The sequence below is a fragment of the Gekko japonicus genome, unplaced genomic scaffold (assembly GCF_001447785.1).
Source record: "Gekko japonicus isolate JY-2015 unplaced genomic scaffold, Gekko_japonicus_V1.1 scaffold128, whole genome shotgun sequence".
Lineage (NCBI taxonomy): Eukaryota > Metazoa > Chordata > Lepidosauria > Squamata > Gekkonidae > Gekko > Gekko japonicus.
In genome coordinates, this window is record NW_015173126.1 from 1,134,475 (window position 1) to 1,152,329 (window position 17,855).

The 17,855-nt window shown below is 39.4% G+C and overlaps 1 protein-coding gene across 1 annotated transcript in view; it reads right to left on the minus strand.

The window, feature by feature from the left end:
* Positions 1–17,855, minus strand: part of LOC107119512 (calmodulin-lysine N-methyltransferase-like) — a 76,795-nt gene that overhangs the window by 48,894 nt on the left and 10,046 nt on the right. The window contains exons 3-5 of the mRNA XM_015422000.1: positions 13,077–13,131; positions 11,947–12,010; positions 4,445–4,511 (exon numbers count right to left, since the gene is read on the minus strand). Of these exons, the coding sequence (XP_015277486.1) occupies positions 4,445–4,511; positions 11,947–12,010; positions 13,077–13,131 (186 nt within the window). The remainder of the gene's footprint in view (positions 1–4,444; positions 4,512–11,946; positions 12,011–13,076; positions 13,132–17,855) is intronic.

Sequence of the window (17,855 nt, forward strand, 5' to 3'; positions counted from 1 at the left end):
GGACTTGGATGTGCATTTGGACCAAACCTGACTTACATTAGTCTAATAACCAGTTCAGGAGCAGCAAAATAACAATAATGTGCCCTTTCTACAATTTGTCATTGAGAAATAATGCTTCTGTTTGATCTTTCTAGAGACCCTTTTCCAAGCAGCAGCAGGAGAACGAAATTCTTCTCAGACCCAGCTGTGTGCTTTAGGGTTGATAGCATCCCTATGCTAAGGAGGGTTGATTATCCCCAAGATGCTGGAAACAAGCTACTTCACAAGAAGCTGTGGCAACTAAGAATTTTATTTTGCATTTGTTTGTATTCGTGATAAAAAACTGAGTGTTGTTCAAGGAGCATAAGTAAAGTGGCCCTGACCTGGATAGCCCAGGCAAGCCCGATCTTGTCAGATCTTGGAAGCTAAGCAGGGCTGACCTTGGAAAGTAACTGGAAGGGAGACCTCCAAAGAATACCAGGATCGGAAGGCAGAGGAGGTTATCAAGCCACTTCTCTGAACATCCTCCATGCCCCAGTAGGAGTCACCAGAGGTCTCAGTCTTCCAGGTACAGGGACACACAACACACAAATTCCAAAAATAACAAAAAAAGGAGCACAAGTAAAGGTGAAAAGAAATTGCAGACCTGAATGTGATGCATTTAAAACAGATGTAAAAGAAGGAAAAGGCCCATGGTTAACAAGTAGACATCCTTGTAAGAGGCCGTTCTGATGGTGCCAAGTGAGATTCCCATATGCTTGCCTTAACCACGTCAGGGGAATTCACAGTCTTAGAGATTTCCTATGTAAGGGGACTGGGTGGGTTGTGCAGTTTTGGGAAATCCCAATAATTTTGTAATTAGCAGAATAGATTAAAAGTGATATTTTGGTAAAAAATAATAATATTTTATTGTGTTTATTTATTGTTGGTATGTATATATGTAGTATATGTGTGTGTGTGTATATATGTATATGTATGTATGTATATATAAAGGGAGAAGGGAGAAAATGTTATTGCACTCATGAAGTTAAACACTTGACATTTCAATGCAACATTTCAAAAGTCTAGATATGTTTATTAATTAGTGATTATTAACACCCAGTAAACAACATTATGTCTTGATATATGTATATGTATGTATGTATATATAAAGGGAGAAGGGAGAAAATGTTATTGCACTCATGAAGTTAAACACTTGACATTTCAATGCAACATTTCAAAAGTCTAGATATGTTTATTAATTAGTGATTATTAACACCCAGTAAACAACATTATGTCTTGTAAAAACACAATCTTTCTTCACAGCATGGAGCTGAAATCTATTATTCACTGATTCCATATGCTGAAATACACTCAAATGATCACAAATGACCTTAAACATTAAATAAATGTAAATGAGGACATCGTTGAAAATGTGCTTTTGATTGATATCTAAAAGACCAGGTTTGAAATCTTGACAAGAGATGAAGTCCTGAACACATTACATGGCAATTTGAAGCCCACAGAATACACGGGTACGCATGAAACAAAAAGGGGGACCAATTCACAATGAGATAAAAGTGGACAGTGCATTTGGAACCCGAAATAATATGGCATTATATACATGTTTAGCAAACATTATGCAGAAAAGAACTGATTGCTTTAAGCCCCACTTGTTTAGCATCTAACCAATGCTGTAGCAAATGAAAATACTGGTTGCATGTTGAAGCTACAGTTTCCTAAAAAAAATCTCTTCCAGTGATTTTTTTTCTCAATCCTCCAGTCAGTGTGATAAAACTGAAGTTTTAGGCTTACATCACTGTGCTAGTCCTTTTACTAGGCCTATTCATACCCATCTTTTATCTATTCCATTTAGGCAATGAAACGCAAACCACAGCAGTCTGCAAGGGAACAGGTTCTAGACTAGAATAAGTGGATTGGAGCCTATCCTTAAAATGTTCCAACATTTGCCACAAACAGAATGGCACGTGATTGTGTAACACTGCATAGCAAGACAGTTGTCATAGACAGAGAGCCAGATTTGAAGCTAATTGTTAGAGGCTTGTTGCATCTAGGCCTCTAGAAGCAAATAGAAGATTATTTTAAAACTTGCCTGTAATTAATTTGCTAGATATTTTGTATACAAAACAACTCACATCCAATCCAACTTGGATGCCACATCTTCTACAGACATGCTAAAGCCTCCTGAGACCTCTGTTCCTCAGGTTTCTATGGATTATTTTCACATGGTTCTGAGGATGTAGACAGAATGCATGGAGTGTTATGGCCTATTCCATGATTACTGGGCCCCTGTCTCTAGTGGTCACTTAAATTTGATAGAGGTTGTCTTCATGGATGACAAGTATCATACATGCATCCTTCACAGAAGGATCAGTAAGTTACGCCCTCTCTTTGAAAGGAATTTGTTAGACTCTTACTGGGGGAACCCCGACTTTGGATCCAGCAATTACAGGCCAGTATTGGATCTACCTTCTTTGAACAAGGTTTTACAGAAGATAACAGGCATGGATCACCTGACATTTCTAAAGGAGAGTGATATCTTGATCCCTTTCAGTCTGTCTTGCATCCACGGCATGCCCCCAGAATAGCTTTGATCACCCTGGTGGGTGATCTATGCTAGTCCTCCAACAGGAGCAGTCCACCCTCTTCTCATGTGCCTAACTGCTACTGTGTTGGATAGGGTTTGGTCTTTTTTTGTTTCAAAATCTGGTGCTGGGAACAAGGTTCCATCTTGTCTCTTATGCTTTTTTAATATGTACAGGAAAGTACTGGGACGATTTAGAGTGCATTGTTACCAGTATATGGACAACACTCAGTCCTATTTCTCTTTTCCGTCAAGATCCAGGGAAGCTGTAGAAAAGCTCTTGAGGCTCTAAGGAATGAGGAATTGAATGAGGGTGAACAAACTCAAATCTAGCTGAAATGGAGGTCCTGGGTCAGGGGTTAAGCTGATCTGGGAATAGGTTGCATTGGATGGGGCTGTACTGCCTCTGAAGGAGGAAGCTTGCAGTTTGAGTATGCTCTTTGATGCCCAGATGACACAGGTACCCATAAGTGAGTTTTTCCAAACAGGTCTAGCCACAGTCACACAACCCTTGATAATCTCCAGTTTGGACTACTGTAACCTGCTGTATGCATGGCTACCTTTAAAGATGGCTCAGAAGCTTTACTTGGTTTGGTTTAGAATGTAGAAGCCAAGATGTTTCCAGCAGACAGCATCAGTGAGCACATAATTTTCATCTTGTGCCAAATACATTAGCTCCCAGAGTGCGTGGGGTCCCAATAAAAAGTGTTGGTGTTACCCTTTAAGGTCCTAAATGGCTTGGGCCCAAGGTTCCTGATAGACTGCCTCCCCCTTTATTGTGGGAATCTTGTCAGAGGAATTTCTACAGTGGGATCCTACATAAGGGCTTTCTCAGTAGCAGTGCCTGCTGTCTGGCACTCATCCCCAAAGTTCCCACTAAGCTGCACTAGGGGGTGTTGGTGCACAAAATTTTAGCTGGAAGCTTAGGGATTTTTGTATCAGCTCACAAGTGAACTGAGAAGGCATTTTCTCTCCATTGGAAACAATGGAGAATGTGGGCAACTCCTTCTGGGGCCCGTAGAATTGGCCCCCCCCCTAGTCCAATGTTTTTGAAACTTGGGGGGTGGGGGTGGTGAGGAGAGGCACCAGCAACATTGTGCACCTCTCCAGTGGCTCTGAGTACCAGATCCATACTGTTCCTTTGCTACAGAATCAGGTTGTCTATGAACTGGGGTTTTCATGAACGTGCAATGTGCTGTGGCCAAGCAGCCAGTCTTAAGACAAATTTTTTACCAATGACTTTATTAGTTATAAATTGTTTAGCTTTTTAAAATTTTAAACTTTGTATTTTATACATAGATTTTTCTTTTGTCTAAAAGTCTATGCGCTATATAGATATATTTGTTAATAAACAGAAATTGTCCTTTATTTAGCATAAAGGGGTGGCCTAAAATGAGCAAATATTATGATATCTGAATTTGAACCTTGCAGCTGAGAATACACAACAAATGAACCTTCTTCTTCTTCTTCTTCTTCTTCTTCTTCTTCTTCTTCTTCTATTATTATTATTATTATTATTATTATTATTATTATTATTATTATTATTATTATTATTATTATTATTATTTTGCTTCCAGTGAACATTTCATGTATCTTGAAGTGGTCTCACTGATGTCAATAAGAGTACTGATAAGTGAAGTGGTTTGATAATAAAGTCTGAAATAAAAAGGTTTTCTTAAAACACAGAACTATATATACTATTTAAAGAATTAAAAAAAAGAACTATATATACTGTTAATACAAAATGCAATATAATTTTTGCTTGACAATTCAAATAAAAACCAAGAACAAGACTGAAAGTAATTTCTTAATTACTTACCTTTCAGTGATTTTAAGAAGGGTGCATTTCAATTAGAAGTAATTATACAGGAAATATCTTACCGACTTGAGATAGCTTGAACTCTAAACATGCCTGCCTTTTGGTTTCTTCTGATAATGTTGTTTACATCTATAACACACTTGTTAAGAATCACTCATAAAATTGAAATTACTAGACCAAAATTACAATTCTTTCATAACAAATCTTTTTAACTTAATGGACCCTTGTAAAAAAAAAATCACTAGCCATTTTGAATTCTTTCTGCATAATACTAATTTTAACAGGATGCATGCAACCAACCACAACCAGGCCTCTGCTCACAGAATGGGTAGTTTATGCTTCCCTGTTCCCAGTACAGCCCGTCTGCACTCTCTGAAATGCTGCCTCAGAACCTCCAAGAACAGCACTTGGCAGGATGTAAGGGTCTGAAGTGGGGAGAGGTTTTGCAAAACTTAGGCCCCCTCCTCCATTGGTCGACATGAACTTCCATTAGGGGGAAACAGTTGTTGGATCCAACCCTACTTTTTTGTGGCTCAGAGGTTAAGATGCTGAATTGCAGACCAGAAAGTCAGTAGCTCAGCAGTTCGACCCTAGCACTGCATGACCGAGTGAGCTCCTATCTATGGCCCCTGCTAACCTAGCAGTTCAAAAGCAAGAAATTGCAAGTAGATAAATCAGTACCACTTCGGTGGGAAGATAACAGTGTTCTGTGCACCTCGGCATTTAGTCATGCCGGCCACATGACCATGGAGAAGTCTTTGAACAGCGCTAGCTCTTCAGCTTGGAAACAGAGATGAGCACTGCCCCCTAGAGTCGGATTCAACTGGCTTTTGAACAAGGAAAACCTTTACATTTACTTACTTTGATTCCTGAATTCACTGGACATAATTATTCATAATAATGAATTCATATAGGGATAGATTTTTTGAAAAAGTTAGAAGAGATGCCCTTTAACAACTGCAAAGCCAGAATAAATCATTAATGAGCAAAGGGTGGAAAAATCTGTCTTTCATGCAAAAACTGCTATCTCCACCATAAGAACTGAGAAAATGGAAAGCTATGATTTCTGAGTGCACGTACACAATAGTAAATTCTGAAATCAAGAGGCCTTCCTTCTACCTAATAAGCTTAGATTGGGTTTCAGTCTGATAAGCAGTTAGGGGAAGGGATGGTTGTGAAGTATTTAATAGAATTTTGTGATTATCCCTGCCACTGAGATCTGTTAACTTAAATGATCCTAAAATTGGGATGAGCAAAACCTATCCTTTTATTTCTGTGTAATTTTTCACTTTGCCTTCCCATGATATTTACATGGCACTCCAAATCCACAGAATATTTCAGAGATTTATTGATTTCTTATTTATTTTACAGCATTTATAAACCACTTATAGCACTTATAAACCAGTCTCAAAAAGACTCCAGGTGGCAAGGTAGACTTGCTTTTCTGAGCAACTTCTAATCCAAACATTGGGTCATGGGGTTTGGGGTAATTGCTGCTATATGACAGTGAGGGGCCCAAAAGGTGACGGATATATCTCATAAGACCATAATAGCTTAAGAAGAACCCTGCTGGATCAGACCAATAGTCCATCTAGTCCAGCATCCTGTCTCACACAGTGACCAACCAGTTTCTCTGGATGGCCAAGGCCTTTCCCTGATGTTACCTCCTGGCTCTGGGATTCAGAGGATTAGTGCCCCTGAATGTGGAAGTTTCCCTAAGCCACCATGGCTAGTAGCCATTGATAGATTTACCCTCCACAGATCTATTGAATCGCCTTTTATAGCTGTTTATTCCTGTGGCCTTCACTACATCCTCCGGTAGTGAATTCCATATTTTAATCACTCTCTGCACAAAGTAGTATTTCCTTTTGTCCGTCCTGAACCTACTGCCCTTCAGTTTCATTGGATGCCCTTGAGTTCTAGTATTTTTGGAGAGGGAGAAAAATTTCTCTTTGTCAACTCTCTTCAACCCATGCATAATTTTATAAATCTCTATCCTATCCCCCCACCCCTTAGTTGTCTCTTTTCTAACCTGAAAAGTCCCAGACTCTTCAGCCTTTCCTCACAGGGAAAGTGCTCCAACTCCCAATCATCTTGGTTGCCCTCCTCTGTACTTTTTCCAGCTCTGCAATCTCGCTCTTTAAAACATTTAGTTGGAAATCAGTTTCATGAGTTTAAGTACAACTCATGCCTAGGTTATTGTGCTTAGAGTTCTAGAAAGAGAGCTTTGTTAGTCTGAAGTATGTAAAACTATGACAAGGATTGTGATACCTTCGAGTTTTGTGGTGTAAGCTTTTGTGAGCTACAGCATACATGGTTAGATGTGTTTAAATGACAGGCTAGCACCACAATCCTGAATATATTTATCTGGAAATAAATGCTAGGAAAACAAATTTCTATCTAAAAATACTGATTTAGATAACTAGAACAGCCTTAAACAATAGCTCTAAAAACAGCTCAATGGCATGCAAAATATCTTGAACTGATGTAAGTACAAGAGAAACAAGTCCATCCCACTATGTTTTCGCCCAGTTCCAGTTCAGTAGGCTACTACCTTCTTTTTGGCAGGTAGGCATATGCTGACTATGACAACTCCATGTTGACTAGAACCCTATTAGGATTCACACAAGAACCATACATTCATTTTGTCTAGTCAAAAGCCCAGACAATTAATGTAGAATTTCTAAACTACATTTAAATACTACCAGGAGAGAGCCCGGGTTGGTTTTCATTAACTTCTCAGCAGCTTTTGATACCTTCAGCGATATTATCATCCAGGATTGGTTGGCTGAGTTGAATATTACAGCATTAGGCTCTGGTGGTTCTGTCTGTCTGACTAATTCTAGAATGTAGTGTGTGTGTGGGGGGGAGGCTTTTTGTTAAACTCCATAACATTTATCATCTAATTGGTGCCCATTCTGTTCAGCACCTTTGTGATACTACTGGAAAATGTCATCTGGATGTCTGGCACCAAAAATTATCAATATGCTGATGACATGCATCTCTGCTTTTATATTTCATCCAAGTCAGGTGAAGCAGTGGATATTCTGAACAGGTGCTTGGTGGCAGTAATAAACTGAATATGGCCAATAAACTGATATTTAATCCAGATAATCCAAGTGTTTGTGGCTGTTGGTAGAGCTGATCATGGTGTTCCTCCTTAAGAAGCAATGCCACAGTGTGGGGGGTGCTTAGATCTACAAGCCAAGACTACAGGGACCAGTCAGCTCAGGCCTGGTCAGTGACACCAACAATTGTTTTTGGGTCACCCACTGTCTTCTGAAGGAGGAAGAGCCCAAATCCATTGCTTATGTCATTAGATAGGTATGAGCTGAGTGACACTCGCAGCACTGGAGCAGCAACTGGGGTCTGGCTCGGCTTGCTTCTGGCTGCCAGTGACCCTTCAGGGTAGTGGTCCCACTAGGAACATTCCCTGGAAGATAGCTGGATAGAAGTTGGCTCCTGTTCTGGTTTCCTCCATGTTAGACTACTGCAGCGAGCTACCTCTGAAGATGGTTTAGAAACTTCAATTAGTCCAGAACGCAGTGGCTAGAACATATCTCACTGGTGTTTAAAATTCTTAATGCATATTTTTATTTATGTTATTTATAGTCCTCCTTTCTCACTGAGAATCAAGGTTGATTACACAATGTAAATCAGTGCAATCAGCAGAATAAGACATCTGATAAGCAACGTAATGACTAGAAATACAGAAATCTGAAAAAAGCATAAGTATTAGACATGATATGTTAAAAATGCCCCAAAGTGGAATGACATAGGTAAAAAGCAATGTAGTGAACTGCTGGTTTGTTTTCAAGTTCAATTTTAAATGCTGATTTTTACTATTAAACCCCTAAATGGTGTTGGCCCAGGCTATTTAAAGGACCGCCAGCTTCCGTATGAGCCTGCTGAAGAATGGCGGGGGTCATCATCTGGGGCCCTTTCATGTCCCCCTGTCTTCAGAAGTGATGCCGATGGTCAGGAGAGAAAAGGCCCTTTCTGTTGAAGAAATCTCTTTGCAATTCCCATGGAATGCTCTGCCTCTATCTGTCTACTGGATGCCAAATGTATTAACTTTCTGGCACCATCAAAGCTTTTTTTAAAAAAAATTCTCCTAGTTTTTGGGCTAGCCCTTCAGGATTTGTATCAGTCTTAGACTTCTAAATGTGTCTTAACCTTTGAAGTTGCTATGTAATCAATTTTAAAATCTGTTTTTAGGTTTTATTGCTGCAGTTTTGAGATGATGAGGATAAGTTTTTTAGATGTGTTATCTGATGGTATGGTTTTATGCTTTGAAAGTTTATACAAGTATTTTAGAAAATGGCTTTGAGGTTTTATTCTGTTTTATATTGTGATTTTATATATTTATAGTTTTGGAAACGGCCTCAAACATATAGAGAAGTTAATTAATAAATACTTTTTCTACATTAAAAATGCAACTATGATTAAAAGATCTGTACAGTAGCCCCAAAAATTAAATGTGTGTCAAATGACACAAAGCTAATGTTCTGGTTACACTATTAAATTTTCCTCCAATACCCTATCCGATTAGCAAACATATCAAAAGGTTAAAAAGAAAGGTTTACATGCTACTTTAAAATGTTTAAGTTTTACCAGTACTCTGCAATTCAATAACTAGCAGCAAACAGAATATCTGTCTTTTAGTGCAGATAATGGGATGCAGCTATATTTTATAGCAACTTAAATGATACTAAGGCACCAGAGGTGATAAAGTGAACAATGTCACTTGAGCATCTGAGTCTGTCTAAAATATTATGGAACATAAGAAGATATCAAGTTGAAGCTTGAAACATTTAACAGAGAAGCAAGCGTATGTATTTCTTGCACAAATATATATTGATTTTGTATTAGGAGAGCACCTGCTTTGGCATCCCAATAAGTAAAAAAAATTATCATTCTCACAAATGAGAACAACAAATCTATCAGAATGGAGGTGTCACATTACATTCAGTATTATTTTTTGAAAAATAAATCTCAATTCCCCCCCCCCCATGTAAGACTTCACAAAAGCAGGACATCCAGGTATGCTCTGCGAATAATGCTAATAACAGCAACAATAATAAGTATGACAACAATGATAATATAAAAGTGGATGCTCAGATACAATGTGCTATTGCCAGGTCGATTTTCAATTACACTGCACTGATGTATTCATTTGTTTCTTAATGTGTTCATCTTGCCCATTAAGAATAATTAGCAGGCTTGCTTAGTGATTTCCCGGTTTCTGACTGTGATTTTCCCTCTTCCTAGTTGACACCATTTTGACTTTTTAGAAATATATTTTGATATTATAGTATAACTGGCATAATGTAACGTTCCAAATAATTTGAAAAAGAGAAACATAAATTATAATTTTAAAATAGAAGGGTATTTGAATGTAGTAGCTCAGCAACAGCACAAAGCACTCAGTAGTCCTCCAAATGTAGAATCCTTCAGTATAATGCAACACATTTGCTTAGGTGGATTTCTATATAGTAGGCTACACACTTGGGAAGAAATATCCTCTTGAAAATGCTAATGAAAGTTAGTCAAAACACATAAAAATAGGTTGGTAAACTAATCCTAAAACATTTAAAAGGAAAATCTTCAGATTTCGGTATAACTTATTTTCATCCAAGTGTGTAGTCTAATATTTTTCCTCAGGTACAACCCTGCATTTCAAAAAAACTGAGGTAAGCAGAGTTTTGTCTAAAATATGCTTGAAAATTGTTTGAAAATAGAGCTATATTTTTTCACTACATAACGGGACACAAAATCATCATGTAATTTCACCCCCCATTTTATTGTGCCATTTTAAAACATTCCAAAATCTGTACTCTGTCTAACTGTGACAGTGAAACTATTCAATAATCTAATTGGAAAAAAATTATAAAATACACAATTTCAGTCCCAAACTTAGGTAGCATGTTGGATCATGACAAAAGACTTCAGTGGCTCAATAAAACTTTAGAATAGACCTTTAGGAAACTGTTTGTTTAGTGTTCATCCATAAGCGATCTGAAACTAGATGTAAGGTTGCTTACACATTAAATGGTTTAGTTCTGTTTATAATATATCTTGCTTTAACCATGTTGATTTAAAAATGGAATTTAAAAAATCCTTTTGTGTTCTTTTTTGCTTTTTGAGGAGTGGTATGAAACAAAAAAGTACAACACAATGCCCCACACACAATATTCCCGCAAGAAAGAAATGAAGTCAACAAGATTTTATGGCTAGCAATGAAAACCCTACATAACTGAAGAGGGGGGGAAAAGCAAGTTTTAAAGCTTCAGTAAGTCACATTTCAAAAGGACATGGTCAGCAATTAGGGCTATGCTCTTCCCTTAAATCCTCTAAATATTTGAAATGGCTGTACTTGTCCTGTGACCTCTCAAATAAAATGTAAGAAAGTTTGAAGACTGAGCAAATATTTTATGTCTATACTGTACACATGTTGTAAATACTTATTTTTAAAAGAAAATTCAAAAATAAATTGAGGTTAAAGGTCAATGTGGTGCAGTGAGAAAAAGAGATCTTATGGTACTTTTAAAGACTAACAAATTGATTATGGCCTAACCTTCTGTGAGTAGAGCCCACTTCATCAGGTGGGCTTGCGTCCACAAACGTTTATGCCACAATAAATATGCTTTTGTTACAAATCTCCCTTTTGATTTGGCTACAATGGACTAACATGGCTACTCTTCTGGAATTTATTAGTAACAACGAGACTTCGCAATAACACTGACATCAGTGTACTGCCATACTGAAGAACCTTAATATGCCAACATCATTATCATCAAAGCACCAAAGTAAACAGATACCTTCCACTTTCCCCTCTCAATTTCTTTCAGCCATTAATATTCACTGTGGGACTCAGATCTTCTGCTGTTGAAGACAGCTAAGAGGATATAATTTGTAACCATATGAAAGATCAAATATGTTTACTTGCATACTTATTAATCTGCATTAAAATTATTGGAATAGAATACTGTTAACAGTACTGAATGGAGAGCAGACATTTGAAGAATTTGTCTTACAATAAATAACAGTCAATAAGCAACCAATTAAACAAAGATGCATCTTATTTGGAGTTTAGGGGAGGTTAGTTGGAGTGAGATTTGTGTACATGGTGCAATACAAAACGTAGAAATTAGTTAAATGCAGTGCTATTAAACTGTTAATATCTGAAATCAGGGAAAAAGTAAAGCAGACAATAAAAAAGAACGTTGGAATTAATTGTTAAAACTTATGTTGTATTTTTAAATAGATCTTATTTGAATGAAATTTTCAAATACTTACACTGGGACTAGTATTTATCATGTTGTACACTGCTTTCTCTCTAAATTTACACACTTTTCAATGCAAAGAGAATGTGAATTTATTCTAGGGAACACTGGGGATCTATTCCAAAAATTTTACATATTTTTAATTACCTATAGTGGATGTGTGTGTATATACATACATTATTATAACTACCTCTTGCTGCATTTGTATCAATTGTTGCTCAGACAGTGAAAAAAAGGAATGAGTCCAACAAACCAGTTTTCTATCTGAATAAGGATACTTTTGATGGCCTTTTCATTTCCATCAGTTAACAGAACTTCTTTGACATCTGCAGAAATAGCAACCTGGAAGGGGGAAAAAAAAGAGCACAGCAAACAATGAGCAAATATGCTTGTCTGTGTGGAAGTGAAGACAGGAGTGACAAGCCTTCAGTATCATGCTTCCTCACCTATTTCTCTGTAACAGTCTTCAATCTTTTTTCATTTTATGTCTGCATTATTTTAATCATTCAATCAAATCAGTCAATACTTTTATCATTCCATTTGCGGGAGCCTCTATCTTGCTATCATTCTGTTCCGTAATTGCATTGTGACAGCGGATGATGGTATTCTGAGAAGCTTTCATTTGCGGGCTTCTGTTTATCTAGTAGAGCCATCATACGAGGCTGTCACTCTGCCTTTCAGCTTGCTTCTGTCTGACTGCCTGATGCCCTTCATATAACTTTGCATTGCAGGCAGATGGCTTTGTAAGGGTAATTTTTTTGTGAGCTTTGACATGCTCGCACATTGGGCTGTAACCTCGACACATTGTGTAAGAACGACAGGTTTGTCAAATGCCAATCAGTGTAACAATATGCTTTTATTTGTAGAGACATAAAAACTTGTCTAATGCACTGCACTGCTACATAATATCTCCTGAATACATGACTCAGAACCCAGAGAATGGTGAACGACGCTCCTGAATGGCCAATCTAATTCAAAAGAATCTAATTACCGAGAGCTCTGGATCATGTTTGTTGGTGTAATAATGCAGGCAAAACATTAGCAGCTATATCATGGTGCTCCAACTGTGATTCGCCAGGCTATTCCTGTATCTTAGCAAATGGGGGACTATAATCTGAAGGGGGGGGGAGAGCTTCAGCTATGGCACTGAAAGACAGACTGTACGTGGCCTGGAATGTCACAACAAGAGATATTGACTACACTGAGGTAAAATGTTTCTGCTCATCGAGGCAACCATAAAATCAATATGATACGAAAGCAAGTCAATCTAGAAGGTCTCTCAAGACTCTGCAGCTTGACCGCAGCTGATTCTGTTGACAGTTCTCTGACCCAGCAGTTGGAGGCACTGGAACATTTTTTTCCTTTTGTTCCTCCCTTTGAATGGGATTGGAATTGAGAAAAGACCTACCATGAGCCCAGCCAAGCATGTCATGCCACCCCCTAGCTCACACACAGCAAGGCCCCTGAAAGAGAGAAAGGAAATGGTAGAACCCATACAAATTAGACGAAAATGGTCAGAGAGACATATATGTTACAAGAACAAATTGCCATCTGTAGTGAGCACTGAGGTACCAGGAAGTAGCAGAGACATGACTGAGCTACCTCATGTCGTTTTGCGTTTTAAAAATAATTATGAAATAGAAAAGTCACAAAGCAGGCAAACCAGTGGGGGTTCCCTCATTAGTGTTCAGTGCAACATTACCACCGCTGAGCTGAAAAATCTGAGAAGGTTCTTTTTTCCCCCTTGTCAATGGCACTGTCTTTTAGAACTAAACTAGCTAGAGTAGCGAAAGATAATTGTTAGGAAAGGATAACACTGTTAATTCACATTCATCCCTTCAAAAACAGTTAGACAAGTAAATGAAAGAATTAATATTATTTCTTCCTCTCCGTCTTCCACCCACCCTATGAAGGACTATAGAATGAAATATTTAAAAACTGTAACAGAAACAATAGCATTTAAAATAAGAGACATACCTTAATTTTAAAGAAAAGTTATACACAGGTGGAAAATTTGGCTCATAAATTAGCACTTTAATTGCAAACGGTCTACAAAAGCTCCTGTTGGTTTTTTAAAAAATTTAAACTCCATGCAATTGCTTTGGTACTAAGTGCCCTTTTAAGCAAGCTCCATTGATCGTAGTAGGATTGTTCAAAAGTAAGCATGATTATGGCTGGTACCAAGTAGAGCAAAATAACTTTAAAACTTCAGCAGTTTGCTTAAAGTCGTCAGACAAAAATGTTGAATATTTGATGTGCACATTGTTCTTAATTTATTCCAGTATTCCTAGGCACTAGCAACCCATTGAGCATTTATATGGTAAAATGTAATTTCTTTGCTGAAGTATTTAAGGCTTTTGGTGGGAAAAAACCCAATTCAAGAAAGGTAATGTTATCAACATTAAAATATACGAGAATACAAAATATGCAGATTAAAACTAACCCAAAAATGTTTATATAAAATTACAAAGGTTACTCCGAAATATAAAGTTTCATAACTTATAGAACTTTAGCTTTTGATAAGTCTCCAGACTAAAGAGAGTGCATAAATGAGGAACAGCCAGTAGGAATGTAGGTGAAACGTCACTCATGGTTTAAATGAGAGATGTCAATATGGAAATCATTTTGATAGATTTTGCTTAGTGATTTGATATCTAAAGGAGATTTTGAAGGCCCAGTGATTTTATTTAGGAACACTAACATTTTGAACTGTACCATGAAAGCTATTTGTTGTTGGAGCAGATCCTGAAGCAATCATAGAACACTTTTTTGGCTTTCATAACTGCAGTAGTCTGAGGTCTAGGAGCTTACCATACTTATGTATTGCCTAAATTGCTACATAAACTTGAGTAGGTTAAAACAAAGACAATGTAAGAGAAGCATACCTTACTCTCTCATTTTGTTTTCCTCACACACACACACACACACAGAGAGAGAGAGAGAGAGAGAGAGAGAGGGAGAGAGAGAGGGAGAGAGAGAGAGCCCTTATCTATACCAAATATATTTGATGGATAAGTCAAAACAACTTCCTTCTCCCTTTAAAAATGGCAGAGGACTTCCCTGCCCCCTTTTGTGAGTACTGGCACCTTTTTCAGGGCTGTCCCAAGTCGTGAAGTGGGCACTGGTAGAAATCAGCACAACCTTATATATGATTATTGGCACCTTTTTGTTTATAAAAAAAGTGCTGTGTATCACCATCTGACTGCCATAGAAAATCCCTGAAGAGGCAACTAGAATGGGGCCAAGGGGCCAGCTGGCCAGGGCTGAGATATCAAAGCTGAAGTAAGCAACCTGGGACCTTAAACAAGGGAGAGAAGTTGGCTGAGAGTACCCCAAATACCCCAACTGTAAAAGGATCCTTTCAACAGCAATAGGGACAGTCCCTGCACTGTGGAAAGAATGGAGAGAGATGCATCTCTATAAGGCATGCCAGAGTGGAGGACAATCCCATCCTGATGATATTTTCAAACCCTAAAGGAACCTTTCTGCACCCAGGTGGCTCCCCATTTGTCATTGAAAGGATCGTAGGGGCCTTGGATGATATATATCCTGTGGTATATGCTCCCTAAAACCAAAGTTCCTTCTGTTCCTCCAGCAGCCTAGGGGCTTGCTCCCCTCCACAAATAATTCACAAGAAATGCCTCATCGTATATAAAAAATGGAACTGAGGCCCCGGTCACATGGGAGGTCAAGGGCCGGAAGAGGGACGGATCGGGGGCACAGCAAACGGGCGCAATCCCACCGCAACATCTGGGAAGTGGCGCGCACCCATCCCTGATCCGGCTCTTCAGGCCAAAAATCTGCAGTGAAAGCAAACCACCTACAGAGGTGGACTTACCAGAAAGGCAAACGCAGCTGTGGGATCGCCGGTGCATCCTTCTGCCGGCGCATCCGAGGCTCCTGGCCGAACTGCGCATGCGTACACAGCTGCCTCAGTCTCCCGTCGGTGGCTTCCTCCCCGGCATCTGATCATGCCAGGGAGCAATGGCGCAGCGGCTCAGGGGATCTGTGTGATCCCGCCGCCGCGTGTCTCTTTTGGTGCGGCTCTGAATAGCCGCACTTTGGCCGTGTTTTTTTCTGCCGTGTGGCAGGGGCCTGAGTGAACCTAAGCTGACAGACCAACATGCTTTTTGAGAGTTTACACAGAAAAGTTAAGGGTCTGTATACAAGGTTTGGCAAAAAAGATCTGCCAGAAAAGTAATGAGGAGCCAAGTTACCCAAACCAACTTTTAACATGCAGTATAGGAAAGTTAGCACTCCAGGTCTGGGAGACACTTCCTCCAAAATATCCCTCCAAAAGGGAAAAGGGAAAGTGAAAAAAAGAGGAAAAAATGACATGGGGAGTAAGGGGGGAAATTAAGAGGGTCTGTGGGTGTGAGAACAAGGAAGGAGAAGGAGAGGAAGGCTAAGTACCCTTCTTCTCTTTGCCCCATCCTCCTAGTCATTACACGTTGTCACAGATGTGGCCAGGAGTATAGGGGAACAGTTGCTGGACTTCCCCAAAAAGATCATGGAGGATGCTTCTGCACACCAGAGATAGAACTGATTCGGCCTCACAACTAAAAATGCCAAAAGGGAGTTTAGAGAATCAGAATAAAATAGCCTTGGAGAAGGGCAAGAAAGAAAGGAATAACACACTCATATGGCCTTTTGTAGATTAGAAGCCGTCTAATTGATATCAATGTGTTGATATGATATGATATGATATAATTCATATTATGTGTTGAGGCCTAGGTGCAGAAGTTTGGTACAAATGCCCAGGTTCACAGATGTGAAGATAAAGTTCAAAAAATAAGGTATATTCATTGAAGGCCAACAGATATTTATATGTATGAAAAATTCATAAACACTATTTTTAAATATACTTTGTTAAGATAAAAAATAGCAAGAATGAACAGTTTTTATCTATTTTTAAAAAAGGATATTCAAGTCTAGATAACTTTGTGTGCTGTTTGAAGTTATAAGATAATTAGCCAAGAATATGAGCCCTTATCAAGCAGAAGAGCTAGCTATTGTTGGAGATTTTTAAAAACCTATAAATATGGGAAGCTGAATTGATTGGGAGCTTCTTCTTAGAAGGGACCAGGGGTCTCATGGAGGGGGAGCACTCCGGTACGGTGCTCCGGAAGAGACCCTCCGGGGGGCGGGGCGGTCACGTGGTGAAGCCCCACCCCCTTCTTCACGCTGCCCTCTGCTTGATCCTCATTCTGTTGGAGAACGAGGATGAAGCAGGAGGGTAAGTAGGCTGCCGAGCCCACCCGGCCTTGCCTTTCTCCCCCCCCACCCCGTGGATACTTCCTCCCAGCTGCGTGCAGCAGCCGGGAGGAGGGCCCACCTCCCCCACCCCTGAAATCTCCCCCAGTCTCGGGCTAGCGAGGCTGCTCCTCAAGGTCCCTTCACCAACCTTCCCGGCGGAGTCCAAGGGCGCTCCGCCGAGAGAAATCTCTCCCCCCCCCATCTCGGGCTGCCGAGCCAGCCCAGCGTTGCCTTCTCTGGATGCGTGGAGCATGACTTTGACCCTTAGCTTGATTGAGGTTTATAAGATTATGCATGGGATAGAACAGGTAGAGAAAGAGGTACTTTTCTCCCTTTCTTACAATACAAGAACTCGTGGGTACTCAATGAAGTTGCTGAGCGGTCGGGTTAGAACGGATAAAAGGAAGTACTTCTTCACCCAAAGAGTGATTAACACATGGAATTCACATAGAAGCAGCTACTGGTGAAGCCTTGGATTAGTCACAAGTTCTCTCGAGAGCAGTTTCTGTCAGAGCTCTCTCAGCCCCACCTACCTCGCACAGGGTGTCTGTTGTGGGGAAGGGAAAGGAGATTGTAAGCAGCTCTGAGATTCCGAGTTAAGGGTGGGGTATAAATCCAATCTCCTCTTCTCTTCTTTGTCCTCTTCTTCTGCTGCTGCTGCTTGAATAAGTCATACACCTTGTTGGCTAACAGTACAACTCCATTTCACCTCAGTCAGTGTCCATTGGAAAGGCATATGAAGATGGTCACGCTGGTATGGTGCGGAGAGGCAGTGTGATGTAGTAGTTAGAGTGTGGCAGTAAGATCTAGGAAGGCCAGGGTTCAAATCTACTCTCTACCAGTGTTCCCTTTAAGTTGAGTTAGTGTGAGCTAGCTCACAGTTTTTTACCCTCTGGCTCACACATTTTTGTCTTAGCTCGTGAAGGATGGC